The 23,650-nt window shown below is 56.3% G+C and overlaps 1 protein-coding gene across 3 annotated transcripts in view; it reads right to left on the bottom strand.

Moving 5' to 3' along the window:
• Window positions 1-23,650, bottom strand: part of TNS1 (tensin 1) — a 64,791-nt gene that overhangs the window by 6,145 nt on the left and 34,996 nt on the right. For all 3 annotated transcript variants that reach the window (XM_059475652.1, XM_059475654.1, XM_059475655.1), the window contains 14 exons: window positions 19,401-21,101; window positions 16,944-17,024; window positions 13,060-13,238; window positions 12,725-12,800; window positions 10,252-10,344; window positions 9,286-9,321; window positions 5,594-5,792; window positions 3,901-4,787; window positions 2,500-2,586; window positions 1,754-1,885; window positions 1,248-1,340; window positions 498-575; window positions 338-409; window positions 90-258 (listed from right to left, as the gene is read on the bottom strand). In XM_059475652.1, the coding sequence (XP_059331635.1) occupies window positions 90-258; window positions 338-409; window positions 498-575; window positions 1,248-1,340; window positions 1,754-1,885; window positions 2,500-2,586; window positions 3,901-4,787; window positions 5,594-5,792; window positions 9,286-9,321; window positions 10,252-10,344; window positions 12,725-12,800; window positions 13,060-13,238; window positions 16,944-17,024; window positions 19,401-21,101 (3,883 nt within the window). The remainder of the gene's footprint in view (window positions 1-89; window positions 259-337; window positions 410-497; window positions 576-1,247; window positions 1,341-1,753; window positions 1,886-2,499; window positions 2,587-3,900; window positions 4,788-5,593; window positions 5,793-9,285; window positions 9,322-10,251; window positions 10,345-12,724; window positions 12,801-13,059; window positions 13,239-16,943; window positions 17,025-19,400; window positions 21,102-23,650) is intronic.

Raw genomic sequence — 23,650 nt, 5'->3', positions numbered from 1 at the left:
CAACACACTTTCTGAATCACATCCCTGTAGGCTCTGGGAATGAGCCAACACTGGCTTTTGGCCAGAGATGTGGCCATGGAGGCTCTTACTTCCTCTGGTTGTCTGTTAAGGTGATGCCTTGTGCAGAGACTTTGAAGTGAACAATGGTAGCTGTGGGCGTGGGGTCAGCCACCAGCGTCTCAGCAACAGCCTTCGAGATGGCCTGGGGGCCCGTCAGAGACTCCATCTCCACTGAGTTGATGAAGAGGACGTTGCAGGCTGCAAAGGGAGACAGCAGACATGGAGTCAAGCAGTACTCCAAGCCAAATTTACCCCATGACAACCCCTCTCAACTCACCTGCACCCTGTTTGAGGAGGTCCGTGGCTGAGTTGGTGGCTGACGCAGAGTCTTTCTTTTCCTCCATAGGATCTAGGAGACATGGGAGGGTTACTGGTGCTCCCTGCTTGGAAACCTACCCACTCCCTGCAGGCTGTGAGGACAGATGCAATGCTCTTACCTCGGTCAGGAATGACCAGCTTGCAGGGCAGCGCCAAGGGCGTGATGGAGTGCTGGTACACCAGCGCTGAGAGACAGCCTGGGGAGAGAGGGAAGATGGTCAGCACAGGGCCAGTGTTACCAGATGAAGAATTGTTTGCACCTGCTGGATTAATACAATGATCCTTTTGCAAAATCATTGGGCTATGGAACCGCACAATCCAAAGTATGATAACCATTAACCAAGAAAAGGAACAAGAAACTCCAGCTTTCCCTGATTAGGTCACCATTGCTCTGGGGGGATGGAAACAGGCTTTTAGGTGAGTTTCTTCACTAATGGTCCTAATGCCACATGTAGCAGTTCCTCTCACTGAAACCACTGGGAAGCCCTCCACAGACAGCTGAGGGAGGGGACAGAGGTGCCAGGGCCACTTTAGGAGCAAAAAGTGCAGCAGAGGTCTTCATGCAGCTCCTCAGACAACATTTGTCATGGAATAAATGGAACAAGGGCAGCCCCTGCCCTCCACCCTCCCAGCAGCATCAGCTGTCCTACTTGTGTGTGTAGAAAGGTATGTCCCTATGCATGCTGGCACGTTTGTGTGCTCTCATGAGTGTGCGTGTACACAGTGGCTCCAAAAGCCCACAGCATTCAGTTACACAGGGACAAGAGGCAGTAACAGGCTCTCCCAGACAGTTCTGCTTTGACAGTATGGGGAAGGCAAGGCTCTCCCAACCCAACCCCTCATGTGGAAAGCACGCTGGGGGCACTTACCAAAATTAGGCTCGTTGGGACATCCTTTTAGTTTCACACCTCGTGAGCTTGTCTCGATGAGGAAGTGCCTCACCAGCTCATTGGCCAAGTCTCCTGGGAAGAGATTAGAGGTTCTCACACCACAGCCACCCTCCTCCTATTACTATGCAGTACCATTAAGGAACCAGTGCTCCAGGTCAAGAGATGGGTCCCTAACACTACACACACCCTCCTCAAATCTGTCCCTTTGCACACGGTCAACCCCAAGCCAAGCATCCCCATGTGCTGGTGGGCTAGAGAGGCTGTACCCATTTCATTATACTGAAGTCCAAGATGCAGGTGCTCCTGAGCCCTCCACAGCTCAGGGCAGAGGATGCCTGGTGCTTCCCTGTACCCCGGGAGGCAGGGATCCTGCCACATCAGCACATACCCAAGGGCACGACTGGCTCAGCAGCCCCAGCTGCCCGCTCGCCCTGGCTAAACAATGGAAGGCATCTGGGCGTGGGAAGGAGAAGGGCACACAATACCTTTCTTGTTCTGCTGCATGACCGTGGGAGGTGGAGAAGCAACTTTCATGGCGAGGCCATAGGCTCCCCGGAAGGAGTGGCTGTCCCGGATGATGAAAGCCCCCGGCTCCCTGTCCTTCAGCAGGGCAATGGCTTCAGGAGAGAACGGCAGAGCTCAGAGAGGCACAGTGAGAACCAACACACCCTCAAGACATCAGCAGGTGTGGGTTGGACAGGGTGCCCCATCTCCATATCTCATAGCCCGGCACCACAATGTTACTGTGCCTCCTGCATGGCTGAGTGGGTTGCCAGGCTCACGCTCATCTCCCCCCACCTCCCCTGCCCTTGTGTGGGCATCTCCAGTTCCCACCCTGCCTTTGTCTGAGCAACCAGCCTGGAGAGCAAGCAGGAGCCAAGGCCCAAATGCTGGGACCATGCTCCTGAAGGTATCCTGCCACCTCCTTGTTCCCCCCACTCGTTTTAGCCATGTTTCCAAGATACCTCTGAGCATTATTAGCTCAACATCCAGGTGTTTTGCACCCTGAACTGCAAACATAGATCCACTGCACACTGCAGGGACTGGAGCTCTTCTACCAAGAGGAAGGTTTGAAGAGCCCACATCACACAAACTGCAGTTGAATGGGGCTTCAATCCCACATCTGCAGCAGCCTGAGCAGTCATTATTCACCTTCACTCTCAACCCAATCCATAAAGGAAATCCTTGGTAATCCCTGTGATCCCAGACACACCCTGTGTCATCTACTTACCCTGCTCCCTGGAGATGTCTGGTTTGTACCAGTACTTGGAAGTATCCTGCACAAACTTGACATTGGCACGAGTCTCGGGACTGATGTCTGCAGAAAAGGGAAGAAAAGACAAGAAAAAAGTTAAAAGATGCTGTATCTGAAACTCTACATCCAGCCAAAGCATTAATACGTCCACCTCCTTTCAGATCCTTGCACCATACCCAGACAGGCTGATCACTACCTGGAGCTTATGGGGCTGGTGGGCATCTAAAGCTAAATCCAAATTCAAGGGGCCTCGAAGGGCTGTGTGTCAGACGAGCCCCTATGGCACACAGCCAGAGATGAAATGGGAATTCTTTATTTAAAAGAAGCTGGCCAGGTGAAATAAAAACTGTTGGAGGAAAGAAGTATGTCCGGAGGTGCCAGAGAGATCCTGACTTCAGAGGACCTTCACTGCTCTCTAATGTTCAAGATTTGGATCACACTTCATAAAAGTAAATTTCTTCCCTTATCTTTGCTCTGTGAAGAGTAACTGGACAGGTCAATCTACCCTAGGCAAAGCAGCCCCAGCCTGACTGTGCCTTGTTCAGTGCCCACCAGAGGCACAGCCCCAAGGGGAGCTGGTCCTCTGGCTGTGAAGCTGTCATTTGCTCAGGCAACATTTACAATCACCTGCTTTCCAAAAACAAGCAGGCAAACAACCAAGAGGATTAGATAGCATCTCTGCTGGAGACATGTTATCAGCCCTCAGCAATCTGGTCACCTTCGGAGAGGCAGGGGGCTCACTCCCCTCTCCAAGCTGCTTGTTAATTGTTACGGGTTTTAATTGCTCATGCTTCCCCCCTGGGAAAGGTCCTTGGCCACAGGAGTCACAGGGCCAGGATGAGTGCCAGAGTGCCCACAAAGGGCAGCCTGCTCAGCAGGGAAACTGGCGCAGCAGTCGGAGCCACTGCTGCCCCACAGCTTTATTCCCCTGCTCCTATCAGCCCAATCTTGACGTCACCAAGGTGTCTGTAACCAGAGCTGGCAAAAGCGTACCAGGCAGGATGGCACCTGGGGCACGGCACCATTGGAAATGAGGAGGCAGCGGGGTCCCAGTGGGGTAAAGCCCTCTGGGAATGAGGTCAAGAGGTCAGTGCATCCCCACGGCAGAGAAAAATCGCCTCCAGGAGCTTTCATCTCCTCACACACATGTCTGGAAGCTGTTTATGCCAGAGATGCTAGTCGGTGTTTTTCCTGTTTGGATTTGTCAGAAAGTGCAGGAAATGGCCCCAGCCCCAGCGGTGCCTTTGGTTTGCGGATGGACAGGAGGGGTAAATCAGGACACGGCTGCAATCCCTTTCCTGACAGCCAGCAAGGAGGAGGAGGGGAGAGCCCTGAGTAGGGCAGGGGGACGTGGGAACCTCCAAGAGCATCCCTTACCTGGCATGGAGAACTTGGAGAAGTCCGGCAGAGTGTGGGAGAAGGCGACGGCGCTCCCGCCGCTGGGGCTGGACATGCCGCTGGAGAGGGGAGAGGACACCTTGCCGTTGACAGTGGCATAGTTGGGGAGGCTGTTGGAGCGGTCCCCGGCCGACATGCGCCGCTTCTCGGGCAGAGCAGGCTGCGAGGTGGGGCTGCCCTGGCGGTAGGCAGCCGAGTCCGGGGAGGAGGAGTGCGGCGTGCTCGTGCCAGGGTAGTACGCCGGGGACACGGGGAAGGACGGCGTGGAGGGAGGCTGGTAGCCAGAGGAGCTGCTCTGCCGAGACAGGGTCAGGTGCCTTTCCTCTGGGCTGGAGTAGCCATACAGGGGGCTGCCAGGGGACGTGGCTGCCGCTGCTTGGTGCCTGGACAGGCTGGGGCTGCCTGGTGGGGCCACCAGGTTGCCATGGGCCATCACAGCATGCCTGCCCAGCCCGGGGCTGCCGGGAGCAGCGCTCATGCTGGGGTTGATGGCTCTTCGCCCAAAGCCAGGGCTGGGCGGGGTATTGGTAGCCACTGTCCGGTGCAGGCTGCGGGGGCTCCCTGGCAGGGTGTGGACCCCCACCACATTGACCTGTGGCTGTGGCCGAGCCTGGGGTTCTGGCTGAAGGATTCTGGGTTCTGGCCCAGCAGCTCGGCCATCAGGGTAGTCAGGGCTGCTGTATGCCGAGCCCGGGACCCCTCCTTGGACCATTGCAAATGAAGATGGAGACGAGTTTTGGTAGCTGCTGTGAGCAGAGGGCATCTGTGAGCCAACAGGCGAGCGGTACAAGGGCTCAGCTGAGGCATGGGGAGGTGTAACCGTGCCATGGGGGCTGCCTTCCGATGGGTAGCTGCGGAGGGAGGCCCTAGGGAGAGACAAAGAAAGCCAGAATTCAGCTCCATCACTCATTCCTGCTGCTGACTGGAACTGGCACCTTCCTGCATGTGGCACACAGGGAAACTGAGGCACAGAGCCAGTCAGCTACTTGGTTGTTTAGAGGCAACTGTGGGATGTGTCCAGCCAGCTTCATGGAAGCAACTAGAGGCAGCTTTAGCTCCACCATGAATCCCAGTTCCATCTCAAAATACGATTCTCTGGGGAACAGAGCCTTTTTCCAGCTCTGCTCCCAGCAAACACCTGATTTATTCTGCCCTGCCAGCCTGTGTGGTTGCAGAACAGCTTGTGGGCAGGGTAGACCGGGGACAGGGACAATAGCTCCATCTCACCCCAGAGGACTTATGCTCAACCTAACGCAGGGCTAGGGGTTAGCACAACCCATCCCTCTTCCCAGGGGCCAGGTGAGAGTTTTCTGAGGTCCAGTAACCACCAAATAACCAGCAGTAACCCAGATTTGTGTTCTCAGGACACCAAAATGTACAGCTGGCTGGGATACCCAAACCCTGCATGGAGAGATGCGAGTCTTTGCAAACGCAGTTTCCATGTGGGAACAAGCACCATATCTGGAGATGTTCAAGAAACAACTGAACATGGCACTTAGTGCTCAGATTTAGTTGGCTTGGTGATGTTCAGTCAAAGGCTGGACTCAGTGAGGATCTTGGATGTCTTTTCCAACCCTAATGATTCTGTGACTCTGTGATTCTAAGCCTGTGCACCAGGCAGGGCTCAGCCCCAGCCCCACCAGCCCCTGGGACGTGCTCCCAACTGCCTTACCCATCCATGCTGTGAATAGGGCTGCTGGTGGAGACAGGGCTGGGGGCGATGAAGGAGTTGGAGAAAGTGCCATTCCTGGTGGGCACCTCTGGGCCTGCGGGCTGGGCAGCAGGCTGGGCAGCGGGCTGGGCAGCGGGCAGTGTCCCTCCCCTGCCCGTGGTGGCCGTGCGCGCCACTGACTCCACATAGCTCCTGGGCTCTGCAGCAAGAGAGAGGTGAAAACAGATGAGCCTACAGCTTGTATGGAAAAGGGGCCACACCCCTTCCCAGGACCCACATTTCACACCAGTGAAGGTGCCTGAGCTGACCTCCTCCAGCTGAACATTTCTCCCCACCTCTTCCACCAGGGGTTGTACAAAAACACATCTGGCTCACTCAAGACCTTGAAGTTGCTTCAAGAATGCTGAAGACCCCAGCCAGGACACAGGGAGAGGAGTCACCTCTTTCCCTGAGGGGACTGGAACATGGGACCACGATCCCTTTGCCTGCCACAGCCCCTTCACCCTGCTCTGAGTCAGGATCCCTCCCACCCAGGATGCCACAGAGAACACATCCTGCTCCCTGTTCATCCAGAGCCCCTAAAAATAGAGCCAGTGACACTGCCCAGCCTGCGCTGACTCACACAGCACTGATGACAGTGCCCTGTGCTCCCTGCCCTCTGCAGCCCACCTCTGCCAGCCATCTCCAGCAGCAGAGCAGAGGGCAACTCCAGCTATTTCCACTGCAGCATCCAACACTTCACTCCCAGTCCAGCTTGAAACCAGAGCCCACAAGCAAGAAAAGCAATTTTCCTTTAGAGCCGCCAAGCTGTCCTGTGCCAGGAGCAGTGTGCTGGGCTGGCCATTACCAGCCATGGCAGACACCAGAGTCAGTCCTCTCTCATACATTGTCCCCTACCTCCTGTTCCACCCAGGCTGTTCCATCCATCCCTGTGACAGCCCCCACAGGCCCAACCAAAAGCTGCCCCAGAGCAAGGGGCTGCAGCTTCAGTCCCATTCCCCCAAGCCCCGCAGCCACGTCACACCTCAGCCTGCCCTACCCAAGATCCACTGGCATCAAATCCTATGGGCCAGGCAGCCTTGCTGGTCCCTGCCTCCAGGCTGGCCATGCCCAAAGCAGCTCTGCAGTAGTAATTAGCATTACAAACATTATTATTGTTATTATTAGTCATAACAGCTGGGCTCTGGCTCAGCCTGCTGGCAAGCTGGCCTGCTCACCATCAGCAACGCCAATGCACGGCTCCATGTTCCGAGCTGGAACAGAGACATGCAATGAAAAAGACTGTCATAGGTCCCACTCCTTCCCCCACAGCATCTCTGTGCTCCATTTGCCTATGGAGAGGGGAGGAGTTCCTCCCTTGGGCTGATGTCCCTGGCCAACAACCCTAGGGAAGATCTGAGCCAAATCCAGACCATGGACCTCTGCACAGGCTGGGTACCAGCATCTAAGGCAGGACATCCTGAGTGACAGGGATGAGGCACTACCCAGGGCAGCTGCAAGAAATCCATTGCAGCTTAGGTAATTAAATTAATTTCACAGCTACTCACTTTTCCCCTTCCCAGCTCCCCAGCCCAGACTAAAATTAGCCAGACAGTACATATGAGTCAGCCTGCAAGAGGTTAGGACCATAGGGCTGTGAAAATGCCAGCCCCTCACAAAAAGGCAGGAGCAGGGGGCTTGGGGGCTGTGCCACAGTGAGGTGTGTGGCCATGGGCACAGGTTCCAGTACATTGATTCAATGCAGGACAGGAGAAAAGAAAAGTTAGGAAGTTTCAGGCAGGATTTTTTTAGTCTGAAAAATCTGATCTTGCCTCTTTGTATTTTCTTGGAAGGGACTCTGGAGATGGGAAAATGGGTGGGAAAATAGAGAAACTCTGAGTCACCAAGGAGATGGGCATTTGTTTGGGAATCCCAAATCCAAGCAGAGCTGCACGCTGGCCAGAAATCCCCAGTGCTGCATCTGTGTCAGGCTGTTTTAAAGTCTCCTCAGAGCTGACAGCCACATCCTGAGCTCCCACACTGCCAAAGCATCTTCCAAGCCCATACAGAGAGCAGCCATTCCAGTTGGGATGTGCTAGGCAGAGCACAGAGGGGCAGGCACTGTCCCCCTGGAGTGTGGCTCAGTGCAGAGGGCCCTGAGCCAGCAGTAGACCAAAACACCAGTCCCTTCTCAGAACTATAAATTCAATGCCCAAAAATATAATTTCACAGAGGATGAAGCAGGGCTAGAGGCCCATGGTGGCCACTCAGTCTGGGCAGTGCGGAGTCACTGGACATCCTTGCTTGGGGGACAACCATCATGCAAGGGGACAGAGATGCAGGACAGCTTGAGTTCCTGGGGGTTTAGTGGGAAGGAGAGGAGAGGCAATGTTTGAGTTTTTGGAGGCTTGAAGCTGCACAGAAATAGTAAAGATTGGGGGAACTTATGGGATAAAAGCCTGGTTTTATCCCAGCTTTGCTTCCTTTAATGTATCCAAAAAGCCATAATTGAAAAATTAGTTCTGAAAGTAGAACATTTTTTTCAAGCAAACACTTTCTCCACTATGACACAGTGTTCAGATTTTGGTTGTGTGCATTTTGAGAAACTTCCAAGGAGAAATGCTGATGGCTGCTAGGGCTAGAGGAAGCACCACACCCACCAAGAAGACACACTCTTTCCCCAAAACCCATCCTGAACATACAGTTCCTCATCCCAGCTCTGAGAGCACAAAAATGCAATAAAGGAGGAAGCAAAACCACCCAACAACCGTTACCTAGCAGGCAGCACTCCAAGGAATCACAGCCACTCCCAAAGCCTCTGTCCCCACACGAGATGTGCCATGCCAGAGCCCACAGTGCCTGCACCATCAGCACAGCCACACTTGAACTGATGTCCCAGCTCAGCCCCACCCTTGGCATCCCCAAAGTGGCACAACCCAGAGACAGGAGAGCTGGGGGGAATCTGGGCAGCTGCCTGAGGGGCAGGAGATGTGCACCAGCTGCTGGTGCTGCACCACTGCCCAGCCAGCCGTGCTGGCAACACACTGGTGGCCTCTGCGCCTGCTGACCTTTTGTGCTGCACTTTGGTTTATTTTCACTCTGAATGGCAACAGCAAAGCCAAAAGGGGAGGGAAGGAGACTAAAACAGGGGCTGTTGCTCCCAGATCCCCGCCAGGCTCATCCAAAGCTGGCTGTAGCGTGCCAGCATCCCCAGCATGCCACCAGTAAGGATGCGACTCACTGACAAAGAGCTCTCAGTCCCCACGGATGACAGCCACACAGTGTGACAGACCTTCAGGAGCTCTCAGTCCCCAGGGATGACTGCCATACAGTGTGACAGACCTTCAGGAGCTCTCAGTCCCCAGGGATGACTGCCACACAGTGTGACAGACCTTCAGGAGCTCTCAGTCCCCAGGGATGACTGCCACACAGTGTGACAGACCTTCAGGAGCTCTCAGTCCCCAGGGATGACTGCCACACAGTGTGACAGACCTTCAGGAGCTCCCACTTGGACACTGAGAAATCCTACCACGACACAAGGCATGCTGTGCCCCTCCTCTGAAGGGAGCAGCACAGGCAAGACTCAGGCTCCTACATCCCCGAGGGACAATGCAAGGGAAGGCTGCTGGAACAGACACCTGGGCCTGCTCTGAGGGACAGTCCAACAGTGAGGCTGCATGAGGAAGAGAGATAGAAAGAAAAGCCTTTCTTACCTTCTTCAGAGTCACCGCCCGCTTCCCCTTCTAGCTCTGAGAGACGGAGGGGCAGGGGGGAGTGATGGCAGTGGGGAGAGGAGGAAGGGAGGTGTGAGACAGAAAGAGAAATCAGAGTTAAGCAGCTCTGCCTTGCTCAGGCAGGGGCACACACAGCACAAAGGAGAGCCCCACACCTCCCAACACTGGAAGTGCTCCAAACTGACACCCGGCTTCAGACACCCCCACATCACATCAACATCCCAGAAATGATGTCCAGAATGCAGGAGGCTGGCTTCAGATGGGAAAGAGGGAACAGTGCAGAAGAGAGTAACCAAAGGGCTGCTCCAAAAAGCCCAGCAAACACCAAAAAAGCATCAGCTCACCCTTGAGGGCAGAGGGATAAGGGTCTTGAAGTATGAGCTTAATCAACCTGTGGCCCCCAAGCTTAGATGGGTTTGAGGAGGTCCCACTCAGCCCTGAGCTGGCTCAGGAAGGGGCCCTGGGTGCTGGGGAGCAGTAAGGTCTGGCTTGGCAGGCTACTCCAGGACACGTCCCCAGGACAGCAGGGCCTTTGCACTTAAAATACTGCTGTCCAGGATGCAAAGAGCTCTGGATATTGTTCTGGCTGACAGGCCCAACTCCCAGAGAGCAAACTGTCTCCAGCTGTCCTAGGGAGGAGGAGAAGGAATGTAGGGGGTGGGAGAAAGAAGAGTATGGGGCTGAGCAGGAAACAGGGCCACAGGGTTATCTGCTAGCCTTCACTGCTGAAGACCCTACTGTGTGGAGCCCCCCAGAGCAGACAAACATCCCACATACTTACACAGTCCCAGAGGCCCCACAAAAGGCAACAAGGACCCCCACAGCCTCCTGGTCCCAAAAGGGAGGTGGAAGTGCCTTCTCCAAACTAGGGACCCTTCCAGGGTATCCTCACAGATGCCCCCACACAAAGATCTGCCTGCAGTCCCCACTCACATCCGCACTCACCTCCCACTGGATGCAGCAGGATCTCAGCCGGGTTGTGGGGCTTCAGCCCCAGCGCTGAGAGCGGGGTCTTGGCCAGGCCAGGGGGAGAACGCACTGTTGGCACAGTGGACATAAGGATGTTAGAGCAGGGTGGGAGTGATGCCTCAGAAAGGCTGGAGCTGCCCTTGGGTTCAGAACCCTGTAACCCATCCCACCCAATGGCTGCAAGGAAGGGCTGCTGAGAACACGAGATGTCCTTCTGCAACACCCTGCAGAAGGATGCTGATCCCCCTCTTCATTTGGAAGAGGACACAGGGCAGGAGGTGACTGGGAACAAGCCCCCTGCCCCTTTGCAAAGCTGGCAGGATGGAGAAAGGGGGCAACTCCCATCAGGACAGGCCCAGACCCCATCTCTCAGCACCATCCCCATAAAGTCCCGCCATAAAGACATGAAGCCCCTTTCACTTCCCCTATGTGAGCAGCCATCCCAACCCAGCTCTCCCACACCTGAACTCCTTTCTGCCAATCCTCACATCTGGCCAAGCTGGAATCCAGCTACCCAGAGCAGCTCATCAGCCCCACAAAAGGGACAGAAGGACTGCCAAAAATCCTCTGCCCTCCAGACCAGCTCAATGGGTGGATGAGGATGTTCACACAGAGGGCTGGCAATGCACATGTGAGTTCTGCACCCCTGTGCCCAGACATACACACCAGGAGGAGCTGTGTATGTGTGTATGGCTATGGTATGGATGGCATGGGGTTTCACAGGGCAGGGCAGACCGCCCCAAGCAGATTGCACCTCCTCCCCCTCCTACCCACTGGGTTTGCCCCATCTCCCTGATGCTGTATTTTCCTGTATCAGGGGAAACCTCAGGGCATCATGTTCAGCAAGAGAGACCAAAGGGCACGAGCCTCCAGCAGTGTCTGAATGTCTCTGACTGGTGGCACAGGCACAGGGCCTGTGGCGAGGCAGGGAGGCAGTGGGTGGTGGGAGGTCCAGAGGAAAGCCAGACCCTTGCCGCAAGGCCAGGTCCACCCAGCAGCCTGGGGCTGGAGCAGCTGAGCAGCCAAGTTCCTGGGAAAGTAAGACAGCAGCACCTTCCCCAGTGAGCATCTGATTCCTTCAGATCTATCTGACCCCAAAGCACAGTGTCAGCTCACACCTCAGTTGGCTGATGAGCAGCAGGGTCCTCAGAGGGCCAGGAATTCTCCCAGGACCACCATCTCCAACAGAGGGGAACTGCTCCCGTATCCCTCAGGGCCACTTTGCAAAGCGTGAAAGCTGCAGCTTCAAGCTTCCCATGCTTCCCTGGCTGGTGCTGGATAAGCAGCACGGTCTCAGGGCCACGACCCCAGCCAGGCTGTTCCCGTCACCTCTGCAAGTGACTCATCTCTCAAAGCCACTGAGCCACTGCCAAAGGAGCTGCTGCTGCCCCCGGCCGAGCTCTCAGTCCCCAGGAACAACAGGGCCATTTCCGAGCTGCCAAGCACCCAGCAATGCTCCCACACTCATCTCCGCATCCCGAGAGACAGGGCTCAAATACCAGAGGATTGCAGGGAAGGAAGAGCAACAGTACCCAAGAAAATTGTGAACTTTTCCAAGCCCCATAGGCTGAGCTGTGGGGGCAGGTGGCTTCACTGCAACCATGGCATCAGAAGGGGCTGTGCTCAGCCCAAGCATCCCCAACCTAGAGCATCCCTCAGCCTTCAGCCTACAGAAGTGTTTTAGGGGGGATGGGGGGGCTGTCATCTTTTCAATGGGTTTCCCAGTTGACTGGCTGCTCCATTGCACTGCTCTGGCCCAAGTCGTGCTGTGCGGACATGTGGCTGCTCCTCAGGGCTCGTTGCTCAAGCTGGTCACACAAACCCAGTCCACACAAACCCACCGTGACTGAGAGAGGGTAGGTCAGAACAGAGACACTGTGCTGGAGGAGCAGAGACAAGCTGCATGCAAAGAGCATCCCAGCCTTCTGCCCCTCCTGCCTTTGAAACTGTAAGCAAGAAGTGATGTGGTGTGAGTCTGCCCTCCTGATCTTCAGTCCCTCCTGCCTCCCTCCCACTCGCCTGCCACTGCAGTTTTGCTTCTCTTCATGCCATGCCAGTAGGAAAAATGGGGAGATGCAGGACAGGATGGGGTCATAGCATGCCTCTCTCCCCATCCCACCTTGGGATCCCAGCAAAGTAACACTCCAGTGAGTAGAGAGTGGGGAAAAGCCAAGAAGAGCGTGCCAAATATGTGATGCTGAAGTAAATGGGATGCTGACAGCAGCATGGAGTGGCAGGATAGGGAGGAGAAAGGAGGATGGAGAGGAGGAGTGGTTAACATGGTGGTGGGTGTCTGGAACCTGGAGCTGCCTGACCCTTGGCAAATTTCTGGCTTGCCCAGAGCCACCCACCGAGCCCCTCTGCCTCCCAGAGGCGTGGCACTTACAGGTGTTGGAGTAAGGGGTTTGTGGTGACACAGGGAAGGCTGGGGTGGGGGGAGAAATCTCACCGCCGCTGGAGGGTGGGCTGGTGGGGGAGGCACCCTCCATCTCCTCAAAGGCTTCCTTGTAGCTGTGGAGGTGAGGCTGGGGAGAGCAGGAGAAAGAGTCAGTCCCATCCCCATGATGGGCACAAACCTCTAGGACACCCCAAGGAGAGGGCAGAGGAGGAAAAGGGAAGGGTTTCACCTCCTCCCTGCTAACCACCACCCTCACCACCACAAAAACCATCACTGATGCCCAGCTCTGTGGCTGCTGTGAATGCTGACCAAGCCATCCCCCTCCCTGGAGGCACATCTCCCCAGTCAGCCACCCCCAAGCCCAGCAGTCCTCTGCTCCAGCCCACCTCTTTGGGCCTCCCTCCAGGGTTGGCTGCGATGGTGCTGACCACCTCAGGGGAGAGCACGGTGGGGCTGCGGGGCGAGCCCGGCTCCGGGGAGCTCTTCTCATAGTGGCTGTCGCTGGGAGTCCGCTTGCGGGCAGGGACAGCGCTCTCCTCCAGAGGCTTCTCCCGGGACTGTGCCCCTGCAGGGCAAGCACAGGGCGGCACAGGGGTGAGCAGCTGCCAGCCGAGATGGGGACCAGCAGGAGATGCTTCAGGCCTGACCTGAGAGGTCTCAGCTGCAGCACTCACCTGCACAAAAACCCCCAGACCAGCATGGGTAGTTGGAGCCCATATACCCTACAACAGTGACCCTAGACCAGGTGACAGAGCAAGGCAGGGCTGTGGCTAGTGGCTGAAATACTGCACTAGCCCTCCCAAGCACCATTAGATTTTCAGGGACAACCTCCAGCAGTGGGTGCAAGGGGCAAGAGCATCCTGAGATTAGTCCAGACAGCCCATCCCTGCAGAGCAGGGAAGCAACAGGGCCTCCCGACAGCATCATAGTGGGAAATGACCAAATCAGCCAGCACAAGGACAGCTGTATTCAGCCTGCATCCCTGCACCCACAGCCAGATGTGGCTTCAACCACAGCAGTGGAAAAAGCCTGGTTTTGTGAATCCCCAAGGCAGAGGGAACACTAGATAAAGAAGAAAGAACCCATCAGAGAAATGGTGCAGGGAACCCTAAAAAAAACACTGCTGCTCTGTCCCCAGTGCAAAGACTCTCTAACAGGAGAGATCAGCATCTCCCCTCCATCTCCCCCCAAACATCTTCCCCAGATCCCCGCATTATGAGCCACCAATGTTCACAGGCTTGGGGGAAGAACGGAGCGACCAAGTCATCACAGGAGATTGGGTTTCTTGGGCTGTGGAGATCTCCTTGGCTGGGATAAAGCCCAGGAACACAAAGTTGGCACAGGGCAGGGGAGCTCAACTCTCCCAGCACCTGACAGTGCCCAAACACACTTTCTATCCCACCTCACCTGGTTAAGAGGTTACTCTGGGCTCATGGATGATGGTGCTGAGTTCAGTGCACAGCAACCCCGCAGAGTACCATGGGCACAGCTCAGAGACACTCCTACCCACTAGAAGTGGTGACAACACTGTCCTCTCTACTTTTCCCACAATCACTAAGCACTCGTGCTCCCCTTGGTCAGCTCATTCGGGAAGAAAAAAGAGAAAAAGGAGAGAAAGGAAAAAAAAAAAAAAGGAGAAAGGCCAGCATCACGCTCCAGGAAATGCACTTTTCAAACACCAACTCCTTTCCCACGGGCTGGCGGAGGAAAACCAGCCATCAGCTGCTTCCCCTCACTCCCGGGGGCTCCACATGGGACCCACGCTGACCTCCCCTCCTGGCTGCTCAGCACACACACCAGAGCCTTCCCAGCCCAGGGCAAGGGCTGCCAGGGCAGCAGGGAAGGAGGTGGCCCGGGCACATTTCTAAATAATCAGCCCAGTGAATGGCAACAACAATAAAATCGCGGCTCGGGGGGAGAGGCGGCCAGGCTGCGAGGCGGGGGACGCGAGCCAACGGGGCTGGCTCCAGCCGCAGAGGCGGCCTGGAAAATTCCACTAAGAGCAGCTTTGAAACACAACTCCCGATCCTTTCTGCAGGTGCTCACCGGCACGGGAGATGGCCATTAAAAGGACCCGTGGAGAGAACAGGGGGACCCAGAGGGTCCCTGGGAAGCTGTCTTGCAGGTATGGGCAGCATTGCACAGGGCCACCCCATATCTTTTGTCCTGCTCTTCACTTAAAGGGAAGAAAAAAAAGAAGAAACTGAAGCCCGCAGTTGCGAGTACAGGGCAAAACAAGATAGTGGGGGAGAAAAAAGCAAACTCTCATATTTTCTGTTTTTTCCTTCCACTTTGTGCACTGTGGGTTCTCCTGAACACTGCAGGAGCATCAGCAGGATGATCCCTTGGCCCATTCCAAAGTGAGCTGAAGGGCCCGAGCACTTCAGAGAGGCAGGGACTGTCTCCTCGAGCTGTGCACGCCTGCCTTGCTTTGCAGTTTCCATTTGGGAAGCACTAAACTCGGCAGATGGATGGAGCCTGGCTATCAGTGCACATCCCACATCTGCAGCATGGGACTCCCTCCCCTGCTCCGTCCCCAGGGCTTCACGTCACCTAACCACAGGGTGCTGGATCTGGCCCCTTGGGACACCCAGGAGCTCGGCAAGCCCTGGCTGCTCTGCTCCCCAGACATGGAAAGCGGCCGGGGCCACAGGGAGGGGAGGGAGGAGAAGGGAAAAAAGGGACTCATTGTTCAGGAGCGGAGAGTGGGAAACTTCACAGGCCGCCCGGAGCAAAGGCTGGAGGAAACCCAGGCTCTGAGCATGGCTCCCCCGACCCCCTGGGTGATTTATGGGATGGAAACTATGCTTGAAAAACAAACTCTCCTTTCCCCAGCTTGCTGTGCCCCCTCAGCAGACACAGCCTCCCTTAGCCACGGTACTGTCACTGGACTCCCAAGGACGCCGTGGCTGGCTGCAGGATGGCAGATTCCTGTTCACAAAGGGGGAGCAGGAGCCTGCACCCCACTCCTCACCCTCTCACCCAAAACCTACAGCTAACCTAGTACCAACCCACTGCCCTCAAACTCAGCACAGCTCTAGGGCTGGGGAAGGGCAGGGAGCACAACAGCTGGGGAAGGAGGAGACAGGAGCGATGGCAAACCCAGGTAATTTTGTAGCTGGGGAGCTAGGTTTTAGGCCAAATGAGGAGGTAGCTGCTTTTAGGCCATGAGATGCTAGAACTACTGCCTGGCAAGAGCCAGGTCATACCCCCACAGTAGACAGGAAAGAACAAAGAAATATCCCAAGGCCCTTGGGATGTGAATGGGGACACACAACACCCAGGGAAGAGAGATGCAAACTTACTCCCTGCCTGCATGAGGAACAGATGCTGTCCTGTGCTGCTCCTAACCAGAGCCCTACTCACCCCATCCTAGCACAGACTGGTCCCCACATCCTGCCTGATTACCCCAAATGGGTACAATAAAATACCTTACTCTGTGCTGAGGACTGGGAGGGTTCAAACTTCTTTGGTCCTCCTGGGGAGAAACCCAAGGTGCCAGTGGGGAGAGAAAGGACACACAGAAAGATGGTGACTCCCCAATCCATCTCCCACCTTCTCCTTGCCCTGCAATAAGTGGGTGCACACGCACCAAGCAGGTCACCAGCACACATCATCCAGGGCAAACTCACCTTCAAGGAGCAAGAGTCACACTGCATAAAACCCAGCCTCAGCAGCCCATACCCTCCAGCTGCACACCAAGACATGGGGATCCCTAAACTGACATAGGAGAGACCCTCCTGGGCTGACAACTGGCTATACCTGGGTTCTGTGGAGCTGCACCCCAGCCCTTGCTTCCCAAGGGGGTGAGCCATGGTCAGGGCAAAGCTTGCAGGGGATGCAGCAAGGGTCCAGGACTGGCCCAGCAATGAAAGCCCCACCAGCAAGCAGTGCCAGGCTTGGATGAAATGCAAAACCAAGCATGGGCAGGAGAGTCTGTACCCAGGGCCAGGGGCTCCCCATCACTGGAGGAGCTCAATGGGAGCCCTGGCCATCACTCTGCTGAGAAAAGGGATCAATGCTGCATGGAAATGGTCTCCTGAGCCTCCCTCCATCCCACATCCATGCAACACACAGATCACTCAGCATGCATAGAGGTGGAAGAAAGAATGAGAGGGAAGGAGTGATGAAGGGGAAGGAGAGAGAAAAGATGGGAAAAGGAAGGAAGGATGAGAGGGGGGAAGAATGCAAGAGAGGGAAGGATAAGGATGCATGGGGAAGGTTGGAGAACAAGGAAGGAGGGAAAGGGAAGGAGGTGGAATGAACGAACCAGAGAAGGACCACTGCTGGCTCAGAGGAAGACGGGGGACTTTGGTGCTCTTGTTGAGTTCCCTGAGCTTGGCGTTGTACTCTGCCAGCATACCAGGACAGGGAGTGCAAGGAGGGTGGGAGGTCACAGAGGACAGACACAGTCCCCCACAGAGAGAGGAAGGGGCAGACAGGACAAATGTCACAAGATACAACACAGGGGGAGAGAGAGAGAAAGAAAAAAAAATATTAGCTGGGGTCCAACAGATGAGTCTGGGGTCATTTGGGGTCTGAAGGAGCTCAGTCTCTGCTTGGAGCTGCTTTTCAATCAGCTAACTTGCCTAGCTCCAGGCACCACATAAACCCATATGGGAAATCAATGGTGGCTCCTGGTCATATGTAGCCTTGTGCAACACCACAACTGCCCCATCACCATCAGGGATGGCACCATGCACGTCCCCTTCATCACAGAATGCTCAGGGCTGGGACAAGATGGGGGGACCCTAGATGCCTTGCTAGGAGATAAGGGGGTCTTAAAGGATGACAGGACCACCTCCCCTGTGTGGGGAGATGCTGTGCATGCCAGCGCTGCCCTGTGCCATGTCTTCCCCTCCATCATCAGTGGGAAAAAGGAATGGGAGCATTCCCCCACCAAGAACAGAGGAGGTGTGAGATGCTCCTCATCTCTGTGCCAGGACATGCAGGCAATTTATAGCAGCAGGGAATGTAAACAAACATGTCCATGCCCCACAGTCCCCGCTGGCTGTCCCTTCCCAGCACTGCTGCCTTCAGGACTCCTCGTTCCCGCCAGAGGTCAGGCCACCCGCCTGCGCTGTCCCCACCTCAGCACAGAAGGCCCAGCTCCAGCAGGGACAGGTGGCCACAGGCTGGGGCCATCCCCCACATGCCCCTCTCCTCCCTGGCAAGCCCAGTGGCTACAAGGGGACAACAGTAACCCCAGCCCAGCCCTGAGGACCTGATTCAAGGTTGGGAGGATGAATGTTTCTGGTAGACACCATCAAAAGTCCATTTCCCACACACTGCAAATACTCTTCCTCCTCTCCTTAGAACTGTCTACTTTTCCAGCCCATTTTAATTCTTCATATGGGGCAGCAGGGGAGGGCAGGCATGTGGTGTTTATAATATTAAATCCAGACATACAGCGCAGTTTGGGCATCCATGTGTCCTTAGGTTTGTTTAAATTCTTTGCAAAAGCCCCATGACCCTTTGTGAATCTAATCTGGATCACAGAGGTCAGGTCCAGATGGATGCAAACTTCCTCCAACAACTCTATGACCCTCCTCAATCCCACTCCTCCCACTTGCACCCCTCCTGCCCCCCACCCTGTGACTCAGTCCCCACGCCTGGGAGGTTGATGCTGTTGGATTTTTCCAGCCAAGCCTTTTCCCCCTCCCTCTAATGCCGGGCGAGTTTCTGGACTGAGCACAGAGTTAGAAGGGACGGAGCTGCCAAGCCCCAGCATCACGAGCTGGCCCACAGCCCCAAACCCTTCCCAAATGTCACTCCACAATTGAACAACTGCAGCCGAAGCTGTAGGAAGGGAGGGCACCAAGCTGCCACAGCACCATGGCACCTTCTTTCTGGGCAGCTGGGACACTCTTGTGTCCCCAGAGCCCCTAAGCTAGAGCTGCAGGAGCGCAGGGGATTGGTGGGTGCAGCTTGCCCTCCACAGCACAGAGCTAATGCCTTCACCCAGCCAAGCACCAAACCCCTCTGGTAGGGCTGGGAAATGTCTTCCCAGCCCCTGACCACTGCCCCACAGCTAGGTCCAGATTCAAACCACCCTGGGCCAAGCTGGGCAGAACTACAGCTGACAGACAAAAGCCTAGTTCCCAAAAGCCTGGTCTCCACTCCAGCAGCACTCCAGCTGCCCAAGGAGGAGGTCTGAGCACCAAACCCAGAAATCCAGGGGGGAAAGAAAAGACTGAAATCAGGGACGAGCATAGAGACATCAAACACAAGACAAGTGAAGTTCTCTGCTGGTACCCTATACCAGATCATGCTCCAGGCAGGGAGAACACCATGTCCAAGTGGGGCCCGGCAGGACAACCTCAGCCAGAGATGAAAACATTTTCCCAAATTTTCCATATTCTCCCCAAAAGAAACACATTCCCCAGAGATCCAATGACTGGCCCCACCACCAGGGACAGACCAGCCCTATTACCCTAACATGACGGAGGGGATTTGACACCCTCAGCCACCCCTTCCCCACTCTGAGCAATGCTGCTGCAGACAGCAAGCTGCAAAGGAGGATCCCAGCAAAGAAGAGCAGCACAGGCTGCTCCCCTGGCCTGCATGTCTCCATGGCAGGGGGCTCAGTCCCAAGCCCAGATCCAGCACAGACAAGGAGTCTCCACATCACTTATTCCCAGCTGTACCATGCATGCCACCCCCGTGTGCTCCAGCACCTCGGGACATGCGATCCTCCCCATCCCCCCTAGGAACCAAAGGATCCTACCTGCCACCCTGTGGGCCACCAGGCCCTCCAGATTCAAGGGCTCTTCTGCCGACCTCGACAGGTCTTCATAGCTCTCCGGTCCCTTCAGGGGCATCTGGTTTTGTGCTGGGACGGTGGGGGAAGGTGGGGAGGAGGTGAGTTGCTGCTGAGACCCCACAGGGCTGTAGCACGAGGTGCTGAGTGGGACAGTGCCCATCTGTGCTCTGGCTGGGGCATGGCTGTAGCTCCTGGGCTCTGGCAGCGGTGCCAGCTGGTAGCTGTAGGGTGAATAGCTTTCCCGATAATCATGCACCCCATAGTCCAGCTCTCCGGGAGAATAGGCTTTGCTCCCGGGCTCAGAGACCACGGGGCTCACGGATGTGCCGAAGGACCTCGGCTGGGCCACCTGTGGAGTTGGCCGGGCGTAGAGACCAGCAATGGGCTGTGTGGAGAGGGAGGAGGGCAGGGGTCCGGCTGGCTTGTCCTGACGGGAGGTGGCAGGCACACTCTGCGACTTGTGGACGCCAGGTGCGAGGTCCAGCATGAGGACATCCAGCGCTTCAATGGACTGCTCAATCTCCCGGCGAGAGGGCGCCCGGGGGAATTCGGGCATGCTGTGGCTGTGTGGGGGCACCGTCTGCAGCGGGCTGGGCTGGGGGCTGCAGCTAGAGATGCTGGGGCTGTGGCTCTCCATGCCGCCCTCCTGCAGCCGGGAAGGTGGCCGGCTCCCCCCTTGCTGTTGCCAGGAATTCAGGCCCCTCTGCACAGCCTCCCGGCTGCTGGTACTGCGAGCCGGGGCCTGGGGCAGCGCCGGGTTGGCGTCGTACTTGGCAGTGTCCACTGCCGGGAAGGACCGGGAGCGGTAGGTTCCAGGGTGGTCGTAGGCATACAGGTAGGGCTGGGAGCTGGGCAGTGGCTGAGGCTGGAGCCACCCTGGGGCGTGGGAGCCCGGTAGGCGCTGAGGGTAGCCAGCCAGGTGCTCCTGAGTGGATGCCGAGGGCCGCAAGGAAGGCAGCGTATCACGGAGGTGGTGGCCCATCAGGGTGTTCTGGTTGTTGTAGGGGTAGCCACCGTTGGAGAGCGGCTCGCCATCGTACAGCCCCTCCTTCAGCAGCTTCTCAGCCCCATTGCAGCTCGAGGGGCCGTTGGGCAGGGAGGACAGGCTGCCCACCCGAGGTGCCTCCTGGTAGCCAGTCTCACTGGCAGTGGTGGTGCCATCCAAGGAGGAGAGCGTGCCCAGGCTGCCCACACTGTGCCCATCTTGGTTGGGCAGCTCATCATCCAAGATATCCGTCTCCCGCTCGGCCACCAGCGCCGCGGCGTTCCCGTTGACGTGCACCTGAGCCGGCACCACGTGGCGGCCCGGCATGGTGGGCAGGCGCGCCGGCACAGGGCCGGGCACGTGGTTGTGCATGGGCGGCGTGCTCTCCAAGCCAAAGCCAACAAGGAGACGATCCAGCTCCTGCTTCTCCTCAGGACTCAGCACCGCCTGGCCGCTGGGTGCCCCGCTCACCCCCGGCTCATCGGTCCGGTCGGTCTTGGTGGAGGCAGTGGAGTTGCCCGAGTCGCTGCTCACCGAGAGCGTGTGCTCGACGTGGTTGGGCGCTGCCGAGAGCGGGAGTCGGGCAGCGTTGACGGCACCGGTGCTGCCGTGGAGGGAGTCCTTCTTCTTCACTTTAGCGTAGAGGCTCCCATCCAGGGGCCCTTGTGTGTGCCCAACCTCTGCAAGGGGAGAAACGAACACGAGACCCCAGATCAATTGCTGGCTCTCTGCACGGAGCTAATGGGTCCCATTAGCCAGTGATTTCGATTTCTTCTGTGTGCCAGAACACTTAACGACCAGCATCGATGTCCCACCGGCGCCACCATGCAGAGACATCGCAGCCAGGTCCTCCCCAACCCCATGCCCCCACAGCCCCCCAATTCGCACGCAAGTGCTGCCTGCTCCACTGGGATCCACCAAATATCCCGTGCACTATTTCCAGGCATCATTCCTGGCAATTCTCCTCCACGGCTGGCAGGGGCCGGGGCTACCCACACAGTCAGCGATCGCTGCTCCGCAGGGCTCATCCAGCCTCAAAGGGCCATGTGGCACCGGGGAGGCAGAAAGGGAGGGTGGAGGAGATGCACCACAGGCCGTAGGAGGACGGGTGGAGGCAATCAGTATGTGGCCTCGTAGCTCTTTGTGTCTCCAGCTGGATGGATGTACTCAGCCCACAGGTGAAGGACAGATGAACCACAGACCCACCTTTCCTCCCCCTGCCCACTCTCCTCCCAGATAATGCACAGATCCAGCCACACAAACATCCTTGACTTTTTTTTCCCCTGACTACAGACAGGCTCCCAACCTTTCTATTCTTTCCCTTCCTTCTGTCAGGCCAGGTCAAGCTGCCCTAGAGATTCTGCAGCGACAGTGCCATTGCCCAACCCTGAACATGCAGCCTCTCCTCCACAGGAAGGTCCTGGCACCGTGATTCAAGTCCAGTGTGGGCAGCTGGCTCTGCTCCACAGCCCCAAAAGGCTGGGGGACAGGCGGGATATAGTAGAATCATCACCAGTAATCCTGCACTCCAGTTCTGAGCCCCGCAGCTTCCATCACACCCATCAGCACCAACACCACAACCAGCTGCACCCCTTAAACCTTTCCAAGTGGGGCAGACAGATTTTGGGGGTACAGAGGGACCTTGGCCACTGACAGCAGTGAGAATAGTTCCCAAGCTACATCCCCCCCTGCCAGAGCTGCACAGCACGGACCAGGCTGCAGACTCTTGTTTTTCCAGCTCCCTGACAAGGTTTCCTGGAAGGTCCCACGAGCAGTGTTAAACACTTTCTTTTGGAGGAAAAAATGACTCTTCCCTGGCGGGGGGCCAGGCAACTGACTCAGGGACGGAAGACGGCCCTAACACGATAGTGTGAAATCAGAGCGGCCCTATCTGCAAGCAAAACATTTCCGAGCTGGGACAGCTTAACCGGGCCCACAGTGCCGCACCCGCACCCCGGCAGCTCCCACGCCAACAGCCCCCTCACCACAGAGCACAGGAGGGTAATAACACCAAGCCCAAGTCCTACAAAGTCAGGACCTTCTCCTCGTCGCTGATTTTCCACTCCTGAATCCCCGCTGGCAGTATCCCAAGGAGGCAGCTGAGCCCCAAAGCCGCCCGTTGGCTTGAGGATGTCCCAGGACCACGCAGCAAGGTCCTCTCTGGGCACTTGGTATGGGAAAGAGTGAGAATTTCTCCCAGAGACTCAGAGCTTCTTTATCCAGCCAGTAAAGCCGGGAGCCAGTAGCATTTGTCTCCACAATACCTCCCACACTGGGGAAAAGGGTAAGAGAGGGAGGGAAACCCTTTCCATGGAGGGAAAAAGAGAAAAGCAGCACATCCAGGGGCAGTGTCAATGCTGGACAGGCTGAGACAGTGCTTGGAGACAGGGGGAAAGGCACAGCCCTCCCATCTGAAGGCTGTGATGGTGCTGGCTGGTCTCAAGAAACAGGGCAAAAGCCAGGATGGGGGCTGGGAGAACAACAGCAGAGGAACAGAAAGGAAAAGGGAATAAATAAATATAAATGTAACCACGTGGTGCCAAGGGAGAAAACAGACAGGAAAGGCTTTAATTACTCTTTGAGCTGGGTACTGCCCCACGGCTGGGAGAAATGTCTCCAAGAGAGGTGAGGATGGGGCACAGTGCAGTTCATGGCACAGACAGAAAGCCCCAACTGCTTCATCCCACCTTCCCCAGAATCTCTGATGAGGAGGAGGCACGGGGGGCTGGTGGCCACCCCCCTTCCCCAGAGCAGTAGCAGGGTAGTAAGCAAGGAACAGCCTGTGACAGCTCAGCCATCAGCCAAGCCCTTGTCATACGGTTGCTCTGCCCCACACTTGACTGTTCATCCTGTCCTCAACCCCATGTACCTCCTGGGCTCTGATGCCACGAGACAAATCCCAAATCCTGCTATTTGCTGCCACTCCAAAGCCTCCTTCACTACCCCTGGGCCACACTATCTCTCATATGGGTATATGACTTTGTCGCCTGAGAAGTTGAATACAAAACAAAACAAAATAAAATTAAATTAAATTTTACAAAAATTAAAAAATAAAATAAAACTAAGGGATAATGGAACTGAATGCCTTAGCCAAGCCAGCCACCCTCAAAGCAGCAGGCTCTCAGCACCCCATTTGCAAAGAGCCTGCAGCTCCCAGCAAGGTCAGATTTCATCCCTGAAGGTCGGAGTGGCTCCTGCCTGGCAGACTGTGCCATCCCACCGTGGGCTG

This window comes from Ammospiza nelsoni, chromosome 7, assembly GCF_027579445.1.
Source record: "Ammospiza nelsoni isolate bAmmNel1 chromosome 7, bAmmNel1.pri, whole genome shotgun sequence".
Lineage (NCBI taxonomy): Eukaryota > Metazoa > Chordata > Aves > Passeriformes > Passerellidae > Ammospiza > Ammospiza nelsoni.
The sequence above is the reverse complement of the archived record's forward strand: the minus strand, read 5'-3'. Positions and strand labels throughout refer to the sequence as shown.